General features: G+C 34.2%; 1 protein-coding gene across 2 annotated transcripts in view; it reads right to left on the minus strand.

The window, feature by feature from the left end:
• Positions 1-2,131: 2,131 nt before the first annotated feature.
• The window catches only part of LOC137639050 (larval cuticle protein 65Ag1-like), a 134,754-nt gene continuing 127,251 nt past the window's right edge, over positions 2,132-9,634 (minus strand). Inside the window, exons 2-3 of one of the 2 annotated variants that reach the window (XM_068371370.1) lie at positions 3,378-3,520; positions 2,132-3,150 (exon numbers count right to left, since the gene is read on the minus strand). In XM_068371370.1, coding sequence (XP_068227471.1) covers positions 2,715-3,150; positions 3,378-3,511 — 570 coding nt within the window. In that variant the 5' untranslated portion in view covers positions 3,512-3,520 and the 3' untranslated portion in view covers positions 2,132-2,714. The remainder of the gene's footprint in view (positions 3,151-3,377; positions 3,521-9,634) is intronic. The other variant, XM_068371369.1, reaches the window with a different exon arrangement.

A 9,634-nucleotide genomic window follows, 5' to 3' on the forward strand; every position in this document is an offset into this window, starting at 1 on the left:
GGTTTAACAAAAATATTTGTTAAAGCCAGAGAATTAAGATTAAGTTAAAAGTTGTTTACATTCGGTTGCCTCTTAGTTAAGAGGATAAACAACCTCATCAATAACCTCCCTCTGATTGCGGGCAATAGGGGCTTTTTGGGCAGGACAGGGGTAGGAATAGATATTCCTTCATCCGATAGAATGAAGAAAAGAAGGGTGAAAGGAAAATAGAACCTATGGGCCAGACTATTATGAAATGTGTGTATTGAACCGTTATCTTTCTACTATTGCATAAAGTATACAAAAAAAAAAAATCACTTGGCCCGATAGAACGGACAAACATAAGAAAAATCCAACATTAAGTAATTCTATAGATAATAGAACGGACACTATTTTTTTTATTTATTTTTTTTTTTTTTTGTTACGAGATAATTAAAAGAATGGTAAAGAGAATTATCTCAAAACACATTATTGTGTTAATTTCAGTTTCATAGAAAATGGATAGATTCATAGAAAATGCTGCCTAAAATTTAGGGTAACTTACATAACTTATTTACTAAGACAAGAAAAGCAAAATGTATCTTTTAAAATAGACCTGTACATCTAAGTGACTCTCCAAAACTTCCATGTCTGTATATCATCTGTCCTGAGTGTAAATTTCTGATCTCATTATCATTGACTATTTATGAGAAAATTATGCAAATTTATTATGAAAGGTCTTTGATAATTAAACTAGTCACTCCATACAAGTTGTCAGCAAAAACTAGTTACAATGATTAAACTACGATGACGATGACATCTATCTTAGCATAGTAAGCTCATCTAGTAATGAATGACTAGATGCAAGGCTTTTAGTCCCCAAGTACAGTGAACTCAAACAGCCTGTTTGATATTTTACTACTTGAAAATGAAGTCAAATTTGATTTTTTTTCTCATGAAAAGGGTCCTTTTTACGTGGAAATAATGTTATTTCTTACAGTTTGAATTTAATAAATATGATGGTTTTAGTCCTTAATAAAGAAAATAGCATAATGGATTAGATATAGTTATTATCATGGTACTGCTAGCGTAAAGTAATACGACAACAGTCACATAGGGGATATCTTATTTTTGTTCTCATAGGTTAAATTAGATATAGGCTAAGTAAATAAATTCGCAAACCTTTGCAATTTTCCATATGTATACTAATATACTGTAGAATGAAATATGAAGGGTGAAGCTGCACATTTATATAGACATTTGAAATCTGAATGTTTGTGCAGATTCGGTTAATTATAACTGAATAGGGATTGGGTGGAGTCGTGTTTTAAGATAATCATACTCTTAGAGGGACGTATATGACTTTCTAAATAAACAGGAATGAATTATGAATAAGACCATATCTTGTAGGAAACCAGTTTTTACCTTCGCACTCCCCAAGAGAGATTAGTTCACCAAACTTTTAACTGGGCTCCATAAGGCACTAGAAGAGATGGAGGACCCAGGCCTACATAGCTGAGGACTATGGAGTATGAAGTAGAAGAGGAATGGAGAAGCATTGATTTAAAAGCTCAAGATAGAAACGACTCGTGAAATCTAACAGGGGCCTTTTGCATCAATGGGCGTAGGAGGAGATGGTTATCTCTCCTACCTTGACTTGTATTAGAAGCAAGTTAAAAATTACCTTGGAGCACCTCATTTAGAACAAGATTGGCTGTAATATAATCTAATGATAAGTCTATCATTACCGATGACTATATTTGAAGCTCCTCAATAGATGTTAAAATGAAGTTAGAATAATTCTCAGACGTGGTTCCAATACTCACAATGTCGGATTGCATTGGTATGGCTCGCCATGCCAATCTTGAGGTTTTAGGGCTTCGGGGATCTTCTCTAGTAGGTTGTATGTGCTTTTTTAAGGGCAAATATGCGACACGGCACTATTCCAAGGTAGTGACCCCGTTGTTCAGAAGGACATACATACCCTTCAAAATTTTCTTAGATTAGAATTACTCGATATAAACAATATGTAATTCACCTTTTGAATTAACCATCTAAAACTCTTTACTGAGCAAATCTGTAAGTTTTGTTGAGTTTTTCTCAACTATTTTCTTCAAAGCCAAAATAGTTAACAGTGGACAAAGTATATGGGAATAAATTAAATAGTTTTTTCCTAAAAAGGACTTTATTGAAACATTACATAAATGTGTATTTGTATATAAATCCTATATTTAAATTACATGTTTTATGAACCTCTCACATTTTTATAAAAATATTTTCTAATAAATATTTTGTTTTTATAAATATTTGTTTTGAGCGTTGAGAGATTTTTTGTACAATCTAAAATCTAACTCGTGTCGGCCAACTTCATCTAAAGATAGAAGAAGTCTTAATATCGTCAAAAGGTTTCGGCGCTGCTACATAGTCGGACTAGCTTATAGATTAATGGCTTATGTACAGTGACATGTTTGACTGAGGGAAAGCTGGATAGATGGGAAGAGGAAGAAGAATGGTGGGATGAGACTACCGTAATGTGATGCACAACTCTGGAACTATCTAGTGAAACATAAAAGTTTACAAGACATCATCATCTAAGTCTACTCTATTCGTTGGGTAATAATTTTATTTACAAATTCTAAATGAATAATAGAAGGCTAAGAGTTACTCATCACTTATATAATTTACCACCACGATTGAAGGAGAGGTATGAAGTGGCTGGCGAGGAGCTAGAGGCATCAATCACAACACCTATTTAGTTATTTCCTGTTGTATGGGATTGGCACTCTGAAACCAAAAGGAGATGCTCCTCTACCGTTTCCCTCTTCTTCTTCTTCCTCATCATCATCATCATCGTCTTCTTCGCTGGACTCTTCGCTGGACTCTTCGCTGGATTCGGAATCCTCATCAGAATCTTCGTAGCTCTCCTCGGAGTATTCGTAGTCATCCTCTTCTGCGAGCTCAAGGGCCTTCTGGTAAGCTTGGAAGAATTCTTCCTTGGCCTTCTTCACGTCGTCGGTATCTTCAGGAGCTTCGGGGAGGGCTTCGCTCTCTACGCGGTAACCATCTTCGTCGGCATTGTATTTGAATTCGTATTCGTCACCTTCGGGGGCTACGAAAGCGTATTGGCCACTCACTTCACCCTCTTCGTTACGCTCTTCGGCGCGTTCGCTGTCGCCAACATGGTATGCAAATCTATCAGAATAGATGAGAGGAGACAGGTTAGCTAAACCCACAAATGGTTAAGATTAAGATTTGCTTAATTGGCATTAATTACAAATCTATAGAATTAAAAAAATATTAAAAAAGTAGTGACTATTTTATTCAAATAAATTAGTAGCAGTATTAAGAAAAGAATTTTGCTAAAGGAACACAGAATAGTCTAAAGTAGAATATTTTAGTTTTCATCTCTTTCAACTTACGCATATTTGCCCTTGTTGCCTTCGGCAGCGAAGTCATTTCTGAAACTCTTGAAGTTTTTGAGAGTTTGGATGATCTGCCTCTCTTCAGTCTTGTCAGCATAAGAGAGGGTGGCCAAAGCCAGGAGGAGGAACATTACTGAGGTCTGAAAAACAAGAAATGAAGAAGAAAAGTTTAGTACTCGGGTTTTTTTTTTTTTTTAGTTTTGGTGCACAAACACAAACCAAACACTTCCAATAAATGATTTTATAAAGTAAACGTGTCGAAAGTGATCGCATTTCTCTCATGAAAAGATCACATTACTGGAAAAAAAAAAAGACTGGAAATAAAGTTTAGGTAGAAGCTGCGCAACAGTTGTGCGCAAACAAGATATTTACAAGGACTTAGGTGTAATGCGGTTTTGTTATACTGCATGATACTCAAAATGCTTGAGAATATATACAACCACATCTTGTAGATCCTGTAGGACACAGGGCTTTCCCGCTTGCAACAGGACCAGGAGAAAAGCCCTAAATGTTAAGTATTTCATTGAGGTTGTGGAAGGTCTACATTTAGACAGCAAGTGAAGAACCTCAAAGAAGAGAGGGGAATAATAATAACAACAACAACAACAACAACAATAATAATAATAATAATAATAATAATAATAATAATAATAATAATAATAATAATAATAATAACAGTCTGAATCACTGAAAACACATAACTAAATCGAGATTTTATGGTATTTTGACATTTTGAATGTGAATACATTAAAGGAGACGATAATTTCATAATTTTGCCGACAATGCATATATGTAAGTTATGAAAGAATTATCTGCTTATTTCATAGAAAGAGTGATTCCACCATTAAATATAAAACCAAGTGGTTTAAGCGAGGAATGTACAACAACAATGTTTATGGCTTGTAACATCTTTAGATTTGAAAATAGAGTAAACGTTATTCGAATTCACGGAATAAGAAGAAAATAGGACGACTGGCGCTGTTAACACAATCGTGAGTTTCACCTTTATTTTAAATGGCAGAAGTTTTCTCTCGAAATCCGAGGATTAACTGAAAGTGGACCAGATTTTTTTTTTTTTTTTTTTTTTTTCTTTTTTTTTTTTTTTAAATAAGTTACTTGGAGATTCCTTTAGATCTCACAAGGAGCAACAATCAATTTGTTACATTATAGGAACGGAACGAAAAATCGGAAATAAGGGCGTGGGAGAATGATTATGAAAGTTATTCGTTAATATCAAATAAAAAAATTGTATGGAAAACAAATGGAGGGTATAAAATATATGCTCATTTGACTTCGGTAATTTTTTTTCTTTTTTTTTTTGTGGGGGGGGGGAGGGGGGCGGAGAATTATAACATAATAAAACTCTCTAATAGATTATATTTTCGTAAAATATAATGAATGGCAATGCAACGATATTTTTTTCTGCAATGGCGGGGTTTTGGGCTAAACTTTTTATTTGCAAAGAAATCGATATTGCAAGGTAAGGCACCTCGCGAAAAAAACATAGTCGATTGTTGAACAGATACCTAGATATCTGGTTACGCACCAAAGGAGAGAGAGAGAGAGAGAGAGAGAGAGAGAGAGAGAGAGAGAGAGAGAGAGAGAGAGAGAGAGAGAGAGAGAGAGAGTGGTTGGGGGGGGGTGCAAAAGGCTGGATAAAGGCGGTAAGAAAATAACAAAAAGAACAATGAAAATGGTTTTACGTGGAAAATATATATCTGAATAGCAAATGAGGGCGTCTCCCTTTAAAAATACGAATAGGAAAAACTTTGAATATTACTAATCTTATGGACAAATATCACAGCTTTGGTAAGGATCTCGTTTCATTTATTTTATTTTCCTAATTTTTTCGGTAATTTTTTTTTCGATTTTAAAATTACAAAGTGTTCAATTCTGAAACCGATATTCAAATTGCATAAAATGTGGGAATTCACTTTGTGAAATAACATTAGAAATAAATGAAAACAGACAATGTCTTCTTATGTAAATTTATTTCACGAATGAGTAAATCATATATAGAATTTTAATCTGAATATTATTTCCATTTTGACGTGAAGTTTGCTTGAATTAAAATGATTAATTTGTTGAACTAGTTTATTCCTGGCATCGATTAACTAAAAAAATTAATGCTACAGATTTATTTCCAAATTGTTACTCATTGGGCCTACTCCTAAAAATGCATTATCTGAATTGGTAAAAGCTTATAGATGGAGAGAGAGAGAGAGAGAGAGAGAGAGAGAGAGAGAGAGAGAGAGAGAGAGAAAAAATTCTCTTATTAACCTGTTTAGTTGATAGAAAGGCCAGACGGAACCAGTTCTAAATGTGGTGCAATCATGTAGAAAGGAAAAGATATGCTTGTGCTAACAATTAGAAAGAAAAAAGGTGTTTCGCTGGTCTGGATATTACTAAGCTCACTTATGAAAATAACGCACAATTTATAGTTTTCTCTTTGCTCTATTAGTTTTTCTTTCCTTTCTTTTTCTGTTTTCAAAACAAAATAGCGTTGATGAAGGTTATCTAATGATAAATTCTCATATGCAATCATAGAGATATTAACGTCCTTGCCTTCTCCATATAGAAAATTATTAATTATGATTGGTTTTCACTCTCACGGTAAGGGACAGGGCAAACGCATTTTCTGCTCATAGAGCATATTATTATTATTATTATTATTATTATTATTTGCTAAGTTACGACCCTAGTTGGAAAAGCATGATGCTATAAGCCCAGGGGCTTCAACAGGGAAAATAGCGCAGTGAGGAAAGGAAACAAGGAAAAATGAAATATTTTAAGAGTAACATCATTAAAACATATCTCCTATATAAACTATAAAAACTTAACAAAACAAGAGGAAGAAAAATAAGATAGAATAGTGTGCATTTGAAATAATGGGAAATTTTGCTATGAAATATTATTAATTCCTTGAAAAACTACTTTCAAAGTAGCTACGTTTTTGCTATTGATGGAGAGTTTTCGTCCCCATTTCCGTCACAGAAATTGGCTTCACTTTTCAAGGCATTCGTTACGCGACGCGGGAACATTACCGCGCGTCGGAGCCGCAAGATCACGAACTCTGTTGAAGCGGCAAAACGACCTTCGTTCGTTATTTCCGTTTTCCCGAGGCCACTTCGGAAGCAGCCCCGTCAGATCGGAGAAACTTTCTCACGCTGCTTCGTTACCGGGTAATTGTAGGTGATAGGCCTATTTGTTTTCTTGCTTGAGGGTACAATCGGGTACACTATTCTATCTTGTTTCTCTTCGTCTTGTTATTTTGAAGATTTTATAGTTTATATATGAAAGATTAATTTTAACATTGACTTTGGGTAGAGCCAAGGCCGTGGTAGAGCTCTCTTGCTTGAGGGTACAATCGGGTACATTATTCTATCTTGCTTCTCTTCCTCTTGTATTTTTTGAAGATTTTATAGTTTATATATGAAAGATTCATTTTAACATTGTCTTTGGGTAGAGTTTTCTTGCTCGAGGGTACAATCGGGTACATTATTTTATCTTGTTTCTCTTCCTCTTGTTATTTTTAAGTTTTTATAGTTCATAAATGAAAGATTCATTTTGTTATTGTCTTTGGGTAGAGTTCTCTTGCTTGAGGGTACAATCGGGCACATTATTCTATCTTGTTTCTCTTCCTCTTGTTATTTTGAAGTTTTTATAGTTTAAATATAAAAGATTAATTTTAACATTGTCTTTGGGTAGAGGTCTCTTGCTTGAGGATACAATCGGCCACACTATTCTATCTTGTTTCTTTGTTTCTCTTCCTCTTGTTATTTCTAAGTTTTTATAGTTTATAAATGAAAGATTAATTTTGTTATTGTCATTGGGTAGAGTTCTCTTGCTTGAGGGTACAATCGGGTACATTATTCTATCTTGTTCCTCCTCCTCTTGTATTTTTGAAGATTTTATAGTTTATATATGAAAGATTCATTTTAACATTGTCTTTGGGTAGAGGTCTCTTGCTTGAGGATACAATCGGGCACACTATTCTATCTTGTTTCTTTGTTTCTCTTCCTCTTGTTATTTCTAAGTTTTTATAGTTTATAAATGAAAGATTAATTTTAACATTGACTTTGGGTAGAGTTCTCTTGCTTGAGGGTACACTCAGGCGCACTATTCTTTCTTGTTTCTCTCCCTCTTGTAATTTTGATTATTTTTTTATAGTTTAAATACGAGATTCATTTTAACATTGTCTTTGGGTAGAGGTCTCTTGCTTGTGGCACAATATTCTGTCTAGTTTCTCTTCCTCTTGATATTTTTAAGTTTTTATAATTTATGTATGAAAGATTTATTTCAATGTTGTTATTGTTCTTAAACTTCTCTTGTAGTTTATTTTCTTATTTCCTTTCCTCACTGGGCTACTTTTCCTGTTGAAGCCCTTGGGCATATAGCATGTTACTTTTCCAATTAGGGCTGCAGCTTAGCAAGTAATAATAATAATAACACTAATAATAATAATAAAGAGGCAGCCCATGGCATGCTGTTGCTAATTATATCTTTCCATTACACTAATGGTTTAACTTTATGAACTCTTAAGGTTGTTCGGGAATTTTGTTTCAATGGTTGGCTTTTTGTATGAAAGATTTTTTTTATTTTTTACAATGATTTTTTTGAGATGCTGAAGATTAAAACGATGCTCTTGCTATCTATTTTATCAATGATCAATTTAAGTAAGGGATTATAGCATGGTGAAATATCTATCCTCCAATTTTGATACCAATGCAAAAAGATTTTAGTTTTGACGATAAGTTTTTTTTTTTTTTTATTAATAGTACGATGACGATCGAATGATAACTGAACAAGTGAAAATAAAAGATAATGAAAAATTCTGATTATAGGACCTAATTACTGTTTATGGCGAATAAGTAATTAAGAAATATGATACATATCATAGCGAATTTTTAATATTTTGAGAAAAAAGGTCAAAACCGAAAATTTGGGACTAAAAAGTGTCAATTAAAATTTCTTCGAGTTTGAAGGAAAGTATGTTTGTTCAACTGTCTACTGTCGAACAAATATTCAACTTGGTGCCCTGGAAGATCTCTGGATGAGATGGATGGAATATGGGCCATGTGTCTCAGCACTGGGGCCAGGGAGGCCATGCGATGCCGAGATTTAAATGGAAAGAACCTCTTAAGTTGCATTATGAAGTAAAGCTAGATATATTGGATAGCAAGATGGGAGAAAGTGAGCGAGAACGGAGGCAAAGTAAAAGGCTGAACAGCGGCACTGCAAACACACTTTAGTAATGTCTACAGTGAACCTCCTGAAGTGTACTGACCGCATCAGGGGCTCTGGACGAAAGCAATTGCCTAAATAACTTTAATAAATTCACTAGAGACTTTTTATGTCATATGAGAAGACCCCAAAAAGAGATAATTTTAACTCTCTCTCTCTCTCTCTCAATTTGCATTTACTGCACTATTGTTTATCTTAATAAGGGAACATCCGGTATCTCTGTAAATAACTTTCCTTTTAAAATGCAATGAAATTGATTAAGAGTAAAAAAAAATATATAATTAAATATATATGATTACCGGCAAATAAATAAGATAAACCCTCTTCATAATGGTATTGCCAAATACCCATTTAGTCAATAATTGTCAAGGACAGGAAAGGGTGAGCATTTCCAATATCAATAATGAAAAAAATAAATAGAAATAAAACCATTAGCTAAAAAGGTCAATTTCCGAAAAAGTGAGAGTGGAACCGGGAAATCTATATAAAAAAAAGTGTTAGACCACGAGTCGCAGGTGTGTGTGTGTGTGTGTGTGTGTGTGTGTGTGTGTGTGTGTTTGTGTTTCGTATATAGCAGGAGGAAGGACCAACAGAAATGTTGCCAACCACGAGAACTCTCTTCTTTTGTTTGACCTTTAAGTTCGGGGTCAACTTAGAAAATTGGCAATTAATGAAGGTGGATACCCCAGATCAAAGTTCGAGAAAGAAACAGAGATAATCACCTATTAGATACAATCAAAGTTTGACTAATAACATAAATATAACACTGCTAGTCACGTGTAGTAATTTAAGGTGACCGTAATGCCTTTTCGAAGCCTGTAGAAGTTCAAGGCTTTCATGGCCACGCCGTAGAGCCTGACATTCTCATTGTCCGAGAGGCAATGTGGCATGGAGGGGTAAATTATGTGTTATTAGGAGCGAGATGAAAGTTTTCTTATGGTGTTGCCATGGCTGGACAGAAAAAGTTCTTCCCGAGACCAAGTATTTGAAGACATGTATCCAAGTACATA

The sequence above is a fragment of the Palaemon carinicauda genome, chromosome 4 (assembly GCF_036898095.1).
Source record: "Palaemon carinicauda isolate YSFRI2023 chromosome 4, ASM3689809v2, whole genome shotgun sequence".
Taxonomy (NCBI): Eukaryota; Metazoa; Arthropoda; class Malacostraca; order Decapoda; family Palaemonidae; genus Palaemon; species Palaemon carinicauda.